At 42.3% G+C, this 16,384-nt stretch overlaps 2 protein-coding genes across 6 annotated transcripts; one reads left to right on the forward strand and one right to left on the reverse strand.

Moving 5' to 3' along the window:
* The first annotated feature begins 1,103 nt into the window (after window positions 1-1,103).
* LOC308082677 (uncharacterized protein) lies at window positions 1,104-6,912 on the forward strand. Of its 2 annotated transcripts, XR_013932944.1 has the most exons (5): window positions 1,104-1,228; window positions 1,874-2,014; window positions 2,440-2,717; window positions 3,308-4,657; window positions 5,140-6,912. XR_013932944.1 is itself a non-coding variant. In XM_080424624.1 (4 exons), the coding sequence occupies exons 2-4, from the start codon at window positions 1,897-1,899 to the stop codon at window positions 3,479-3,481; spliced, it is 570 nt and encodes a 189-aa protein (XP_080280750.1). In that variant the 5' UTR covers window positions 1,104-1,228; window positions 1,874-1,896; the 3' UTR covers window positions 3,482-6,912. The 2 variants fall into 2 exon arrangements, 1 of the variants encoding a protein (XP_080280750.1); XM_080424624.1 differs by having other exon boundaries at window positions 3,308-6,912.
* A 106-nt stretch (window positions 6,913-7,018) lies between these two features.
* nab2 (NGFI-A binding protein 2 (EGR1 binding protein 2)) lies at window positions 7,019-15,386 on the reverse strand. 4 transcript variants are annotated; one of them, XM_080424620.1, is made up of 8 exons: window positions 15,001-15,382; window positions 13,425-14,339; window positions 13,233-13,289; window positions 12,734-12,867; window positions 11,940-11,988; window positions 11,390-11,498; window positions 10,914-11,099; window positions 7,019-8,737 (listed from the first exon to the last, which is right to left on the reverse strand). In XM_080424620.1, the coding sequence occupies exons 1-8, from the start codon at window positions 15,046-15,048 to the stop codon at window positions 8,637-8,639; spliced, it is 1,599 nt and encodes a 532-aa protein (XP_080280746.1). In that variant the 5' UTR covers window positions 15,049-15,382; the 3' UTR covers window positions 7,019-8,636. The 4 variants fall into 4 exon arrangements, with proteins under 4 accessions (XP_080280746.1, XP_080280747.1, XP_080280749.1 ...); XM_080424621.1 differs by having other exon boundaries at window positions 13,425-14,342; window positions 15,001-15,379; XM_080424623.1 differs by lacking the exon at window positions 10,914-11,099 and having other exon boundaries at window positions 15,001-15,386.
* Window positions 15,387-16,384: the final 998 nt, after the last annotated feature.

Below are 16,384 nucleotides of genomic sequence, written 5' to 3' on the forward strand. Positions count from 1 at the left end.
AAAGGAAACAACTTTTGTCTTATCACTGTCGCCTTCGAAATGAAAGGACAGAAATGGTCACTGTCTAAAATAAAACTGAGCAAAAAGGGAAGTAAAATGAACATTTGGCTCTAATAGTGAAACTATGTTAGGTCAGAGATCTCTCTCTCTCTGTGTGTGTGTGTGTGTGTGTGTGTGTGTGTGTGTGTGTGTGTGTGTGTGTGTGTGTGTGTGTGTGTGTGTGTGTGTGTGTGTGTGTGTGTGTGTGTGTGTGTGTGTGTGTGTGTGTGTGTGTGTGTGTGTGTGTGTGTGTGCGCGTGTGTGCGCGTACGTGCGTAGGTGCATACATGCTCCATGATGCCCCATGGGGCTGGGGCAGTGGCTCATGGGGGTAGAGTGGCCGGCAGAGCGGCCGGAGGGCAACTGTGAGGTTCCCAGTTCGATCCCAGGCTCTCCCAGAGTTAGTGCCGAGGTGTCCTTGAGCAAGACGCTGAACCCCTAATTTCTCCCGATGAGCAGCTGCAGGTTGGTGCCTTCAACTGCCTTCCATGGTTTCCTCTGCCATTGGTGTATGAATGTGTGTGATGTGTGACTGGGTGAATGTAAAGCACAATCTATGTAAAGCGCTTTGGATAAAAATGCTACATAAATGCACCATTTACCATTTTACCAGGGAAGAGCACAAGAGTAGCAAACAAGCAAGAGGGGCTCAAAGTACCCTTAAGTAGCCTAGAGCAGGTGGGAAGAGAGATACATGTCTGAAATGGCATGAATAAAGGTAGAAACTAAAATGACCTTGGTTGTACTTTAGTACAGAGACAGTAGCTGCCTTTGGCCTTTCTAGGGGCTTTAGGACGCTTCTGTCTGTAATGACAGGGGGTCCTGCTTCAAATGAACTTTATAGGGTGTAAGCTAATAATTTATAAATTATGAAACCAGTTAATACTCTATAAGTTAGAAGTATGGTATGGTAAAGGAAATAGTTTTGTTCCTTTAGACTCTCATGTCACAGATTGTGTGACAGCTCAGCATTATTTACGTTCCCTTTAAAAGACTTTCGCTTCCCTGTTTGGTTCCATGTTACTTCCTTATTTTTGTCCTGAGGCTTAAACAGCCATTACAATGTAGGCACTCATCGTGTGCATGACTATGTAGCCTAGTGTTCAAAGGCAAAACAAGTTTTTTTTTCATTTACCAAATGGGGAGCAACTGAATCGTTCTGGCTGTGTTATTAAACCAAGTCACTTGGGTAAGGCATCATAGTAATAGAAGTTGTATTCTATGTAGTTTATGGACAAATAATTGTACTTGCTACTTATTAATGTGTATGTATATAATTTTTGCATAGCAGTGGTGGGAATTAAGTACATGTACTCAAATACTGTATTTAAGTAACATTTTGAGGTATTTTTTTACTTTACTGGAGTATTTCCAATTTTTTATAATGTTACTTCTACTCCACTACATCTCAAAGGCAAATACTGTACTTTTACTCCACTATAATTATTTGAAAACTTTAGTTACTTTGTAGATTTTGATTATTATTACAAAACCATCTTGCGACGTGGTGTGAGCTTGTAGATCTGATATTTTCAAAGGATTTTTTAATATATTATATACGTTTGTAAATTTGTGAAATGGCAACTTCTGCATAATGAGTACTTTTACTTTTGGTACTTTAAGTATATTTTGATGCCAACACTTTTGTACTTTTACTCAAGTACATTTTGGATTCTGGACTTTTACTTGTAACAGTCTGAGTATTTCTACATTGCAGTACTGATGATACTTTTATTTAAGTAAAACATTTGAGTACTTTTACCACCACTGTTTAGCACATATTACCACATAGTTTAGCACATGTGTAATGATATTTGGTCCCCACACTTTTCAGGTGGGGATCCTGAAGCTTTCGACATGGAAGACGCTTACACGGTACTGTTTCAGGAATTTCTACGGCTGAGATCAGTATGCCTGAAGCAGGCTGCTCTGTTGCGTCAGCTCACAAATACTCTACAGCAACAGCCTGGTCCAGGTATGAACCACACCCTCAGACTGTCAATAAACAGTGGCCAGTGAGGTGAGGTGCAAGTTCAGACGCACAACCTTTAGCGCAAAATTCCTTTTCAGTTCAAGGAAGTGCTATTTGGAACAATCTACCCACTGAGCAGTGGTGTAAAGTAACTAAGTACATTTACTCAAGTACTGTACTTAAGTACACTTTTGAGGTATTTTTTACTTTACTGGAGTATTTCCAATTTTCAGTACATTTACTACTAATATTATACTTTTACTCCACTAGCCTACAATTATTTGAAAACTTTAGTTACTAGTTACTTTGAAGATTTTGATTATTATTACAAAACAGACCACTTCAACCCTATTTACAGACATTTCGGCCATTTGAAAATAGACGATTTATTTTTTTCCCACCACTGCCCTTATTATGTATCCATGAAGGACCTGAGCCACCACCGGCTACAGCGTGCAACCCAACAGGACGACATCATGACACCAATGACAGCGGCAGAGGCACGTTTTATGATCTGCTGACTGAAGACATGAACAAACTAGGTCTAGGTGTGCAGGTCAATCCCAGACAGGACGTAAAGGTGAAACACAGCCAGCCTCTCTTCCAGGCTGGACTTAGTGCATCATCATCAGCTTCTTCTTCAGCCTCACAACATCCAAGGCAAGCGGATCATTCTTCCAGAGACACAACCCTACAAGCATTTAGGGTATGTATGTGTCTCCATTTTTTCTTTTTCTTTATGTCCTCTAAGGCTGCATACATCTTTGCACGTCTGGGTTTACCAGCGATTCTCAACCTGTGGGCAGGAGAAAGTTTAAGGACTTTTAAGACCTTTTTAATACTTAAAAAAGAAAGAAAGAAAAAATACCATTACTGTATCAAAAGTAGTCAACAAACTATAATATAAAAACTGGTCAAACATTGGCCATATTGTCAAATACATTTATAAGAAAGAGGCAAACATTTTGAAAATAGCCGATCTACAAGCTCACAACGCCTCGCAACGCCAGGTAAATCGGCTATTTTCACAATATTTATCTGTGGAACCGAGTCAAACTAAATGTAATGCCTCAACTCCTAAAATTCCAAGTGCTTGTCAGGGTGGGGGGTCCCCAGTTCAAATTTGATTACTTTGGGGGTCCCCGGTGGAAATATGATTACTTTGGGGGGTCCCCAGTTCAAATTGATTATTTTGGGGGGTGTCGCAGCCTGAAAAGGTTGAGAACCACTGGTCTAGCGGATCACTGCTAAACTCTGCTTTCCATCCTCCTGCCTCCTCCTGCCTCTCTCCTACAGCCCCAGCCGTGTAGAGCCTTACTGGACGGTGATTTCCTCGGCCCCCCGGGCACGGAGCTGATGTCTGAGCTGACGCTACAGTCCCACGTGTGTGACTTCTGTCAGGCTGTTTTTCCCGGACACACCACCACCAGGGGAGATTTTGTGCGACACCTCCACACACACATCACCTAAGGATTGGCCTCGTCTTGCACCTGTACCTCTCCATACCTTGCTGCCTGTGTTAAACACAACAATAATTCAAATGCTACTGGACATCATAATAGCGAGAAACACCGAAACTTCTGTTAGTGAGTTTGAAAATCCCAATAAAAATGAGGTAGCGAAAAGAAAAACAAAGTGCACTCTAGTAAGTCTAGTGGGAAGAAGGGGGTATATGCATGCATCTCCTGGAAATATACTTCTAATCAGTGTTTCTAGAATGGAAAAAATGTGTACAAAATGATGTGCTATGTTAAAAAGTTGTCAAAATGTCCCCTTATACCATTTATATGCAAATTAGTGCCGCCATTATCGAAACATATATTTTCACTCTAAGTCAGCCAATATTGCACATTCTGAGCAAATAAGGTATCTATAGACCTATGTTTTGAGGGTCAAGGATCACAATGCAACTCTCTATTCTTAAAGTGATCACATACCATGTGTGCAAATGAGTGCTGTGTGTGTGAAGAACTGGAAAAATATAAATTGGCCAATATGATCTTGTGGGACGTCTAACTAGGGGTTTGTGGGGGAGCTGAATCCATTCCAATCATTATTTTAGTAACAATAACTCCCGGGCCATGCATCAGTTTCAGGAGGCCTATCCATCAAATTGTGGGGGCCATAATTTTCACGTGTTAATTTTTGTTGAGTGGTAGATTCTTAGGGTTCCTAAGCCAAATTCCAGTACTCAAATTTCTGCCTCCTCGCTTCCTCCATCATCTGTCCTCCATCAATGCGGTGTTACAGTGAAATAACGTTACGTGCCCATCTTGTGGACTTCACATAACTTACATGTTGTGGTCTTTAAATAAGTGGCCTAAATACCGCTAGGTTGAACTCTGATAATAAACAAACAAAGATTTACGCTCGGACACTGACGTTATGTGATGTCTACACGATTGTCACATATTTCGTCAGGTCACCAATTTCACTGTAACGCCGCCATGCTGGAGGACAGATGACGGAGGAAGCGAGGAGGCAGAAGTTTGAGTATTCTATGTCTATGTCGATGTTTGTGATGATAAACATCAGAACAACAGAAACAACAGAAATGCATCTATTACCATGGTGCAGCCACCCCCTTACCAAGTGCATGTACTACTGATTATTTGTTTCTTGTTCCACACACCAATGATGAAGTAGGTCAGGGTTCCCCAATAGGCGGCCCGCGGGCCATTTGCGGCCCGCGAGAGGCAACTGTCCGGCCCGCGACGACTCCTCACGTCATAAAAAAAAAAGATAGAGAAAAAAAAGCAGACTAACAAACACATCTGTAAGTAAATTGTTGATTCTGGATTTATTTTGATTTTCAGTATGTACAACTGGCTGCTGTTAATCTGTATTACTTTTCAAGCAGTCTGTAACAACCAAATATTTTAAGTAAATGGTTGACTTATTTTGTAAAAAAAAATCCTTGTGTGACCCTCAACACAGGATTTAAGAATCCCAGGCCTAAAATAACACAGTGTGAAATTAGCTCGATTAGAGAAAAAAAACAAATAAAGAACAAAAAAAAATTGGCACGCGCGTGCTTTGCGCACAGGCACAATGCCCCTGGCCCTCGGCTTGGTACCCGAGACATAATTTGGCCCTTGGGGAAAAGTAATTGGGGAACCCTGAAGTAGGTGATGGTATGGAATGGATTCAGCACTCACACAAACCCCAAGTTAGACGTCCCATAAGCTCATATTGGCCAATTTATAATGTTCCAGTTTTTCACACCAGGTCTTCTCAACTTTTTTGATTGGGTCCCATAGTTTCCCCGAGCAGAAGCGTAGCCAGCGCTGGGCAACGCGGGTTGGAAGTCATTCTTCTCAACTTTGATTGGCTCCCACAAAGTTTCTAAGAGGAGTTGGATTGGAGGTAATTGAGAGGGGTTAGAAGACACCTTTATGAACACATTGGTGGAGAAAGCTATTGGTGAGCAAATATTTAGCAGATGTCTAAAAAAGTTGGTATAATAATTGGTAAAAATTTGATTATATTGTAATGGCATCACACCAGCATGCCATAAGAATAGTTTCATTGTGATCCTTGACCCTCAAAACAAAACATACCGGTAGGTCTAGACACCATTTGTTCAGAATGTGCAATATTGTCCGACTACGATAATGGCGACGCCAATTTGCATATAAATGGTATATGGGACATTTTGACAACTTTTTAACATAGCTCATCATTTTGTACACATTTTTTCCCATCAAGAAACACTGATTAGAAGTATATTTCCGAGGGGTGCATGATACCCACTTCCCACTCTACTATGTACTGTATATACCGTCACAGAAGCACTCATCAACAGCATGCTTTAAAGTCGGTTCAGCTTGCTGGCTAAATATAGCCTCTGCATTCTTTGGCACTTTTTTTTTTTTTTTTAAAGGGAGGGAGTTATGTACATGAGGAACAGTACTGTGCGTGGCCCTGAACACGTCACAACTCCAGGTGAGTCATCCGAGCATCGTCTGTGCTCGACTGACGCTCTGTATGTGGAAGCACCAAACAAGATGACTGTGGAGGCGGTGTTGTTTCTCTGCGTGGGAGGACATGGCCGACACAGATGACTACTTGGAACCCGCTGCACTTCTATTAAGGCTATGTTCAGACGGGCAGCCCCAAAACAGATTCTTGGCCCATATCCAGATTGGTTTGATCAAGTCTGCACACAACAGCAAAAAAAAACAACAACACATGGAACCCTTTTTTGCGTATCAGATTTTTACCACATTGAAATGCGATTCAAATCTGATTTCTATAAAGATGTAGTTTAAGAGAAGTCCAGCGCGCTTCAGCCAGTAGAGGGTAGAAAGAAGGGCTCGTCGGTGCTCACAGGGACAACTTGCATCAGAGAAAATAATAATACCTGGGCACTTCAGGAGAGACTATCCAAATAAAATCTACTGGAGCACTCGACTGGTCTTGCACGTCTTTTATTGTTTTGCAGGGGTGACTGACGTTTTGAGTTTCGTCTTCCTCAGTGTCAAACAGGACTCTGTTTGACTGTAAGGCAGACGACACTCAGATACTGATGCCTGATTTATATTTCATTTCATGGCGGTCGGTATCGACTGCTGAAAATAGCTGTTCTACACACTCACATACGACACCATCGTATACGACAGAGTAAGCATTACTTATGCCTATGTTGTTACGTCATTACCACAGCAACCAATGCAGATAGAGCGCCGAGGTCTGCATACACAAATCTGATCTCTTGCAAATAACAGTGTGGACAGTCAGTCCTAAAGATCGGATTTAATAACAGCGTGGACAGTCAGTCCTAAAGATCGGATTTAACAACAGAGTGGACAGTCAGTCCTAAAGATTGGATTTGAGGAACAAATCAGATTTGCCTAGTGTCTGAACTACGCCTAATTTGTTGTACTCTTGATGATGGCAACACTAAACTGGCACAACATTATTGCTAATGATCACGCATAAACATCAAGTCTCAAATCCCCCCAAAATCCCCCCTTTTTGTAAAAAGAAATAAAGTACAATAAGGACTTAAACAATAAAATAACATTTATTGAGATTTAATAAAATAAATAATCTGTTTTACAACATAACAAAGGATGTCTAATGCTCAAGAGACAGAAAAACCTGGTGTACTACTGTAAGCTACCTCATATCATACCTGTACATGAAGAGCTTCATAAAATGTTGCTGTGTAACCAACATATAGAGCCTACCATACTGTAATAATTTGGTCAGAAGATGATACAAAACTGTTTCATATACCGTATATGTGACAAAGGATGAACTGCTTTGTAATTAATGTATTGGAAGTCCAATTGTGTAAAAAATAGACCACTGTGCATTAACATTCTTTTAACTTTAAGAATGTGATGCTGTTCAATTATTTGTGCTTGTCTAGCCTTGAGAATGAGTGCCAACATCAAGCCTTTGAGGACAAAATCACTGCTTTTGAAATTTGGACCCAGTTTCACGTTCACATCAAGTATTTCCAGATACCAGATCCAGAGACATGTTGTATTAATTTTGTGTCAATTATACATGGATATGGAGTATAGGCCGATCTAAAAATAGGATTTCAAGACCCTACAACAATCACTGATATAGTAAAAATGCTAAATACTAAATTCAACTCAGTTTCAATTTAGAAAGAACAGGCTTTCCTCAGAGGTTGTATTATGGCACAATGAAGCAACATTTTAGATTTTTTCCCCCCCAGATAGCGTACAAGCATACAGTAATGTTTAATCAGTACACAGTCACAAACAGATATTTAAATAAAAGAAAAACACCTGCCATTCTAAATTTAGCTTTGCCCCAGTGGTGTGGACAGACAGCTGCAAATTCAATCTGATTTGTGTGAATCTATTGAGCAATGACATTTACATCGACATACAAGCATGTGTTTTCTTTAGAATGTTTTGCATCGGGGGAAACACCCCTGGTTTTCCTATCTACACAATGAGGATTTACTTATGAATACCCTCTATCAAAAACAATAGCACCGAAGGTAAGATAAACTCTGGTGGTGGGCTACAGTGAAAGGATTATTATACGTTGACAGAAAGTGTTGAGAAATGCATACTTAAAACATTCACATTTATGCAACAGAATGATGTTAATCTGGAATGAATGGAACTGTGGAAACAAGGAAACCCATTTCAAAAGCTGTTGTGGGAACTCTTATGGCTCCCCCTGCTGGTGAGAGCCTCAATAACTATTTGGAACACATACACCATTGTTCAGATTAAATAGATTATTCCAGTGTAACATATGTCAACCGGTGTTTGTTTTTTCTCCCCTCAGTGTTTTTCATGACAAAGTTGTTCTGTACAACCCACATGACGGAAATAAATGTTATCCCGATTACCCATGTCCCCAAAGCTATATGCCCATATATTAGTATGAGGAATTGGAATTGGGTTTTGTGTGGTACCAGAAGTGGAGTACCATAGTTTGAACATCACAGATCTATCTAATACACAATTGCATTGAAGGGCTGGTCTCCAAACAAACAAATTCAGATATTTATGACACTGATTCAGACATGTCCTTCTTCCCCGTCAGTTGTTTATAAAGTCGGTTATGTAAGTACGGTGAACACCTCGCAGATCATATAGTAGTATGTGGCACACGATGTGAAACGTTTTCACTTGCCCCTGTGGTTGGACTCATCTTTGGTGATGCCAGGGCTGCTAGTCCTACAAGCTGGCACTGGGCCCTTCCTCTCCATCATCTTACTTTCATAATCTGTGGATGAAAGGATAAATATGTTGTCAACTGAACACAGCAACACGGCAATGGATCTGTAATATAAGGCCACTAACAACTTAAGATCATGTACATTAGAAAGGTTCCTGTGAGTATGTGAACTGATACATATACTGCCTTAAAAGGTCAAACAATTTGACGACAAAAACTATTCCCATTCTCATGATTTGTTTTTCTATGACAAGGTTGTCCTTTTGCTTAAATCTGGATTAAGGATTAGGCCTTTTAAACTGTTATCAACGTAATGGTTGAAAAGAAAAATCCTTCTCGCAAATTAATTTTGAAAAGCAGTTTTTACAACATCGTCAAGGGAAAAGACAGTATCCCTGCACTCTGGCTTTAATGCTCACAGAATATGTCAACAAATCACCAGCAACAGGTCATTTATTAAAAGTGTCCACATTTATAGTTAATGGGGTTTAATTCAAAGACTGCCTTCCACTTCATTTACTTACACAACATAACCTACACAGTTAAAAACAGAATTGGAGATTTATTTATTTCAGATATATTTTTGATATATTGTTTCATTGCTCTTAACTTTGATCTATGAGACAATTAAAGAACAGTTATAGGCATATACAGTATTTCTATTATACTTTTTTAAACAGGTGAGGATGCAAAATAAAACTGCATACAATGAGTGAGACATTCAAAGTGAACTAGAAAGAATGAGTGAGAGAGAAAACCACACGAACGTGAGTGAGGTGAGAGACCGACGACGTCAAGATGTGAAACGCATTTCACATTTCACTTTTCTTGTTGTTGGTGTTGGTTATTTCCACACTCCTTCTAAAGTAACAAGGAGAGAGATGCATATAAAAAAAAGGGCCTGCCTGTGTGTGTGTGCCACTTCCCTGCCCACGCGTTTTTATTTTTGCACACTGTCGCTTGGTGAGTCAATGCAACGCCCCTCCAATTACCGCCCACCACCTCGCCCCCACGCACGCCCTACCCATCCCAGCCCGCCCCGCCGCCCACGCACCTAACACACTCTGACGTCAGTCGGTGGCTGCGGTGGTGGTGGTGGTGGTGGTGGTGGTGGGGGGGGGGGGGATCCGTTTCAACCGCCCACGCAGTACTTCCTGTCTCCCCCCAACCCCCTCGTGTCTTTGCTGGCTTCCCTCTTTCTTTCTTTTTTCTCTTTTCTCTGCTGCTACCATAGCTCCTCAGACCTGCAGTGCTAAGTCATCCGTATCAATTGGCTTTTCAGCCACTTAAAAGGCCTATTTCAAAGACAGTTAGATCTGCAAAGTTTTTGAAAACATTTGGATTATTTTGTTTGTTTGCCTATGATGACATGCCCAAAATTGCGACGGCCAGGGCTGAAGTGGTTACAGGGATTAACAAAGATGTACATGAGAAGATTAGAAAAGTTTTATCTAAAAGGCTCTGGCACATAACAGGAATTTCTGGCACAATGCTCTCTCTCTCTCTCTCTCTCTCTCTCTCTCTCTCTCTCTCTCTCTCTCTCTCTCTCTCTATCCTCCTGTTCCCTTATCCAACTTCTATCCTCTCTAATTTGCAGCATAGTGAAGTTCAGCTGCGTATGGTGGGAGGCGTCACCTCAGAGAGATTGTGACTCACTGGAGTTCAAACTCCAGATCCATGAAGTGTTCATTGTGAGAGAGGTTGGGGAATTGCTGTCTGCCTTTTCAAAAACACAACCTTACATCAATTCCTTCTTTCTGCGCAGGAATAAAGAGGTCTCTGTTGTACAGTATATGTGTGTGTGTGTGTGTGTGTGTGTGTACTGTATAATACTGTATATAGTATGTACAGTAAATTGTTGAGGGGGTTTGACCAAATCCGCCATTGACTTTGAAGTGCAAACAACACAGGTATCAGCAAGCATTGCGTTGGTGGTGAGACCGATTGTATATATCTTTCATAAATCTTTTTCTGTCCTAGCGCAAAACTAGGGTTTTGTATTGTAGCGCAGGGACCTGCAACCACGATCTTATGAAAAATGAAGACGGTATGTCCAAGTACAAATTTTTCATTCCCCCCGAGCCATGAAAAGGTGCCAAATCCATGCAAGAAGCACCTTTGTTTGTACCTCCAACACATACATGTGACGTCGGTTGAATTCCCTTCCCCTATTCGTACTAGGGCGTGACGTCACTGTGTCTAAAAGAATGATTTGAAATATCACCTGTTGAATGAGGCCCCTCAGGCCCTAGGCTGATCTTGCCAGCCCGATCATGTGACACCATCCTAGCCAATCGAAGCCCTTCGTCCATGAGCGTTTGCTGTATGAGCTGGCGACTCCAGTTGGCAGGGTTGGCGGTGTCGGTGGGGGGGCGGGGGGATGCAGATTGGTTGCACTGTGAACTTACGTCTGTTAGAGCAGACAGAATTGGGTGTAAAACGCTATCTTTGTACCACTGACCTCTGTGACAGAACACTTTGACTTTAGTGAAGCTAGTCAACGGTTCTCCCAGTGAAGAAACTGACATTTATATAATAATTTAAAAAACGAAGAATGTCTGGAGATGAAAATATGATATACTATAGCAGGTGTTTCAGTTCAGAATCAAATCACGCATCTGAACTCACGGACCAGAACTCACGGAATACATAATAATAACGTCTCTAAATGATCATTTTACAGCAGATCTTGAAACGTACCTTGCGACAAACTATCCAGGCTCTCTGTAGATAGGCTGTCATCGTCTGCCCTCTGTGGCAAACACTCTGATCCCTCCACACCAAGGAGTGAACTCTCTGGTCCAATGACCTACGGTAAAGGAAAGCTGATCAGTAGACTGGAGATGATGCACCAATAAACATTCTCACAGTATTACCGGTCTAAACATGCCGTGAGGATAAGTGATAGTCGCTGTGATCCTCCTACAACCACACACACAGTACTGTGTGTATCCCAGTCCTCTTCATCACGTATACATAAGATGAATCAGACCTGCTGTGGCTGGTAGTAGTTGTTTTAGTGAGATACTCTGGATTGCTGCTCCCTTATGCGTTTTTTTTTTTTTTACTACAATATCTCTTCCTCGTAGTTTTTTCCTGAGGAAGACCTGTTGTGGTCGAAACACAAGGAGTTGACAGGGGAGCAGCAATCATAGAGTGATTGTCTATTGTTTGACGTTGTGCCCGGCACATGTCTGAGCATGTACACCACGTACATACAGTACAAGTACAGTACAATAGTACAACTCACCTCGTGTTTCATCCTCTTTTGGGATGTCAAGTTGTCATCTGTGCTTGTCCTGTAGTAAACAATAATCAATTCCAATGTTTTCATGCAATATGTAGTAAAAAAGCAAGAATTTCACGAATTGAAAGTGAGAATAACCACCATAAACAACCAGATTCAACCATTGTAGATTGATGAAAATGGAGTGACATTTATGTTTAATTCAAATAAGGTGTTTTCTTCCCCCACTATGAAGCGACATAATATTATGATCATTGGCAATTAATCTAACCCTGGCCTTTTCATATCAAATGGTGTTATTATATGCTTCTGTCTCTGTACTAACTACATCGATACACCCTACATCTGCTAAATGTCTAAATTGAAATACAACACAGGCACTGCATTCCTGTTTTACTATACAGGAGCTGAGAATAAGCTTAGAAGAAGAAGGAAGGGAAGTTCGCACACTGTTTCTCACCTCCCAGTAGAAAATGTATTTAGCAATCGGGTTCATCTTCATCGGGTCAGACCTGATGAAGACCCACAATGGTCGAACCCACAGTGGTCACAGTGGTCAACCCACACTTTTTTTGCTAAGTACATTTTCTACTGGTAGCTGAGAAACAGTGTTTTTTTTGGGGGGGGGGGGTGCGTGCTTCCCATTGGACTCTATTTTCAATAAGCTTAGAAGTACATAAAACCATGCACAATCATTTTCTTGGATCAAAGAGCACTGGCAGCACCAGAAGGTGTGTGGGCGTAATGGTCATTGGTTACAGGTGGGAAAATCCCCACTCTGTAGAGTTTTTCCTTACCTTGCATGCTTTAGTGTGGACGTGTAGGCGCATTTTCTTGCCACCTGCCTAGCCAAAGAAAACAGTTCCACACGTCTCAACAAAAGAGCATTGTCCCTCATACAGAACTGGGCAGCAGCTTCATTGATGATCAACTGTGTGGGGTGGAAATAAATTATTAGAGGAATACTTATACTTTATTTTCAATACTTTTCAATCTCATCTAGATTTTTTTATTTTTTATTAAATGCACGCCAAAAAAACACCAGCAATACTGTATCGCTGTGTTGCTGCAGGAACTTTCCCTGGCCCAAACAATGAAAACTACATCCATCCAGAATGCTTTTTCTCTAGCTTAACAGCATTTTCTGACTTAGAATAACTTTTACTGGATGTGGAGCAAGGGCACAATACTAAGTATCAAAGAAACTTGTGTGGACAAGAAAATGTGGACTCAGATGTAGGCTACATTATTTTATTTTTGCTGCGTTTATTTTTTGTATTATTTATTCTTCCTCACCGGCGGTCTCTCTCTTGAGCCAAGGGCAACAGTGGCAGCTGCCCACGCCTCATGTTCCTGCAGCGATAAAATTACTCGGTGATACAGACAAGATGGACATGTATAGATAGATTTTACATGCACTTTTTGAAATGCTGCTTTGCAGTCTGAGGGTGCAACTTTAATTCTGCCTAAGATGTAGTTTTTGTTTACCTCATGGTGTGTGAGTTGTTTGCCCTCTCTCCGCTTTGAATCAAAGCGGCCATAAATGAGGCTGTACTTGCGGATCTCTTCCTCCTTGTTGCCGTCCTGGGGTCCCATCTTGTAGATGTGACCCACCGTCTTCGCCAGCTTCTTGTTCATCCTCAGCAGTGTCTTCACCTCCCCGGGTTCCGACCTGGGCAGGGTCCTCAGGAGCCTATCCACGCTTTCCCCCACGGCCCGTGCGGTCTCCACGTCGAGCTGTCCTCCGGGCCAGGCTGAGAGAGACGCGGGGTTGAGAGAGGCGGAAGAGGCAGGAGGCGTGGACGGGCCTTGGGGACGCGAGCCAAGCACGGGTGGGCTTGGCTGTTCCTCCTCTGTTCCGGAACCGGGGGTCAAAGCGAAGTTCCCCTCGGTTTCAGCGCTGAGCCAATGGGGATCCATGGGTGAAAGTTTGTCCCTGTAGTGTGTGTCCGGTGGCTGTGGGGAAGCCTGGGAGCATGGGCTCCTGGGACTCCCGCTGTGCATCGGGGTGAGACAGGCTCGGTCCTCCCTCTCGCACGGCGACCCGGGCTGGCCGTTGCACAGAGCCTTCCTGGGCCCGCCCGATAAACCGCCTGTCCCTTCCACTTTAAACAGAGGTATGCCCGCGAGAGGCGGCACGCTAGAAACGGGCTGGTTGAAAACTGCGGGGTTGGATGCCCAGTCACGAAGAGCCTTCTGGAGCCTGCGTACGTGCAGCGGCTTGGTGGCCATGCCGACCAGGGCCATGATCTCCAGGAACTCTTCCTCGGCCGCCTCGCAGAGCTGCTGCACGTCATCGCCACCCTGCTGGATGAAGGTGTCATAATAGGCCAAGAGGTTGGCCTTCTGAAGGACCCGGTAGAGCTGCAGCTCCCCGAGTGTGCGCGGCAAAGACATGGGCAACTACTGGAGAGATAAGGGAGGAGAAAGGAAAGAAATTATTAACTTTAAGTTTTGTAAAAAATAAGCAGATCTCTTCAATGAATAGGCTGTATAGGATAGAACAGTCAAATGTGCATGTTAATGATGCTGCTGTAAAAGAGACTAAACATTATAGGGCTATTATTGGTCATACTGCATTACTAGAGAAATAAATGGCTTTGCTATAGTGCATCGGCTAAGTAAGTAGTAGGCTAAGTAAGTTATAAGTAACATGCAAGTGCTTTTGCATCATGGTTTATTTCCCAATAGACTTGGCTAGCACGCCTCCTCCCACTTAGTCACACCTCGAATTTCCAGGTCCATTGTTTCTTCAGTTGGTAAAGTCTGCCATAAAAAAGTTTATCTTTAGCCTCTATACTATAAAAAGAAAGCAGCTTTACCTTCAGGTCAAACAGAAAAGACAAGAGACGGGCGCTCATCTCGGGTGACTCTGACTCGGGCTATCGATCCAATCACCGATTCCAAATAAAACGTATAGTGTCTTAATTGCTCAGTTGCTTATTTAGACGATCTTTAAAAAAGCGAAGCGTCTCTCCTTTAATTCGAGTTGTGGCGCGTCTCGTCCGGACTAAACAACGAAGGTGTTGTTGTTGGTCTGGTCATATTGTTTTGTGATCCTTACCTTTGTTGGCGACGATTTCTTCTCCTCCACAAAGAACGGCGAAGTCATCAGCCCTTCAGCCGCACGTCGGTCTGAATCCGTTGGCACAAATCCTCCTCCAGGCTATTGGATGGTTGCTGCTGACTGTCTTTTTGCTGTTTGTGTGGGTGAGAGAATTACGGGGGCGGACTGCAGCACACCATCTGACCGAAAAAGAGCTTTCCTCTGCCGGTTACATACAGAGGCGACTTTCAAACCGAAGGCGTGGGTGGCGAGGGTGCGAACGAAGGACATTATTACCCTTTGTTTCTTCAAGATGCAGTGTTCCGAGACTGTTTGGAGGAGTTACACCCTGTTCTTTGTAAACAGTTTAGCCTAACATTTAAAAACAAGACATTTGAGGGAAACTCGAATCAAAATCAGTTGATTAATGTAGGCTCTATAAGCTCATATCAGCGATCATGATTTTAGTAAATGTCGTAGTTCTATCCCCCCCCCCGTGTTATTAACAATCAATCGTGGTAGACACGTTGGTGGTTGGTAGGCTCTGAGTCTGGCTACAGTGTTGCCGAATGGAAATTCTCTGACGCATTGAGGGGATCCCCAGCATGTCTGCATCACTGCTGCTGTAATGGTGCTGATGTGGATGCTTTCTGTTGTTGAAGAGGGTGATTTCTTTTTTTCCTTTTTTTTATTGTCTCCGCCAGGCCGAGACTATGTTTTGCACCCTGTCTGTCTGTCTGTCTGTCCATCCATCCGTGGTTCCATCTGGTCTCTGGACAGCTAATCTCCGGAAGCGTTGGCTTGATTGCAGCGAAACTGTGCACACACACTCCCTGGATGCCAGAGCAGAACCTCTGGCCCAATTTTTTTTTCTTCACATGGGCCTGTTATAGTGCCACCAGGAGAGGCTGATTTTTGCAAAACATATGTTTTGACAGCTCACAATGCGCCACCATGCCACACATTGTGAGCTTGTAGATCTGCTATTTAAAAAAAAAATGTTTTAAACTTTCTGCACAATGATTACTTTTACTTTTGGCACTTTAAGTACATTTTGATGCCAATACTTTTGTACTTTTACTCAAGTAAATTTTTTATTCCTGACTTTTACTTGTACATGTAGTTCTACATTGCAGTATTATTTTTTTTACTTGTACTTGTAGTTCTACATTGCAGTATTGATACTTTTACCTATAAGTAAAAAATATTTGAGTACTTTTTCCACCACTGCCCGAATGTCAAAAACACAAAGTCCTGTTTTGATCTGCCCAAGCACTGACTGACTCACTTTAGGGATTAAACAAACAAACAAAACACAAAAACCTCCTTTAGTATTTTGTGATAAGTCAGTGAAATAAGTCCATGCGGATTACCCAGATGCAATCTAGCGGTTGTTATACTG

Source organism: Gymnoscopelus braueri, assembly GCF_963280865.1.
Source record: "Gymnoscopelus braueri genome assembly, chromosome: 3".
Lineage (NCBI taxonomy): Eukaryota > Metazoa > Chordata > Actinopteri > Myctophiformes > Myctophidae > Gymnoscopelus > Gymnoscopelus braueri.

Bases quoted from the DNA above. Each gene is read 5' to 3' on its own strand.
- LOC308082677 (XM_080424624.1), top strand. From the start codon at position 1,897: ATGGAAGACGCTTACACGGTACTGTTTCAGGAATTTCTACGGCTGAGA. The intron at 2,015-2,439 runs GTATGAACCACA...GTATCCATGAAG, and splicing joins ACAGCAACAGCCTGGTCCAG to GACCTGAGCCACCACCGGCT. The intron at 2,718-3,307 runs GTATGTATGTGT...TCTCTCCTACAG, and splicing joins CAACCCTACAAGCATTTAGG to CCCCAGCCGTGTAGAGCCTT.
- nab2 (XM_080424620.1), bottom strand. From the start codon at position 15,048: ATGACTTCGCCGTTCTTTGTGGAGGAGAAGAAATCGTCGCCAACAAAG. The intron at 14,340-15,000 runs GTAAGGATCACA...TCTCTCCAGTAG, and splicing joins AGAAATCGTCGCCAACAAAG to TTGCCCATGTCTTTGCCGCG. The intron at 13,290-13,424 runs GTAAACAAAAAC...TTATCGCTGCAG, and splicing joins AACAACTCACACACCATGAG to GAACATGAGGCGTGGGCAGC.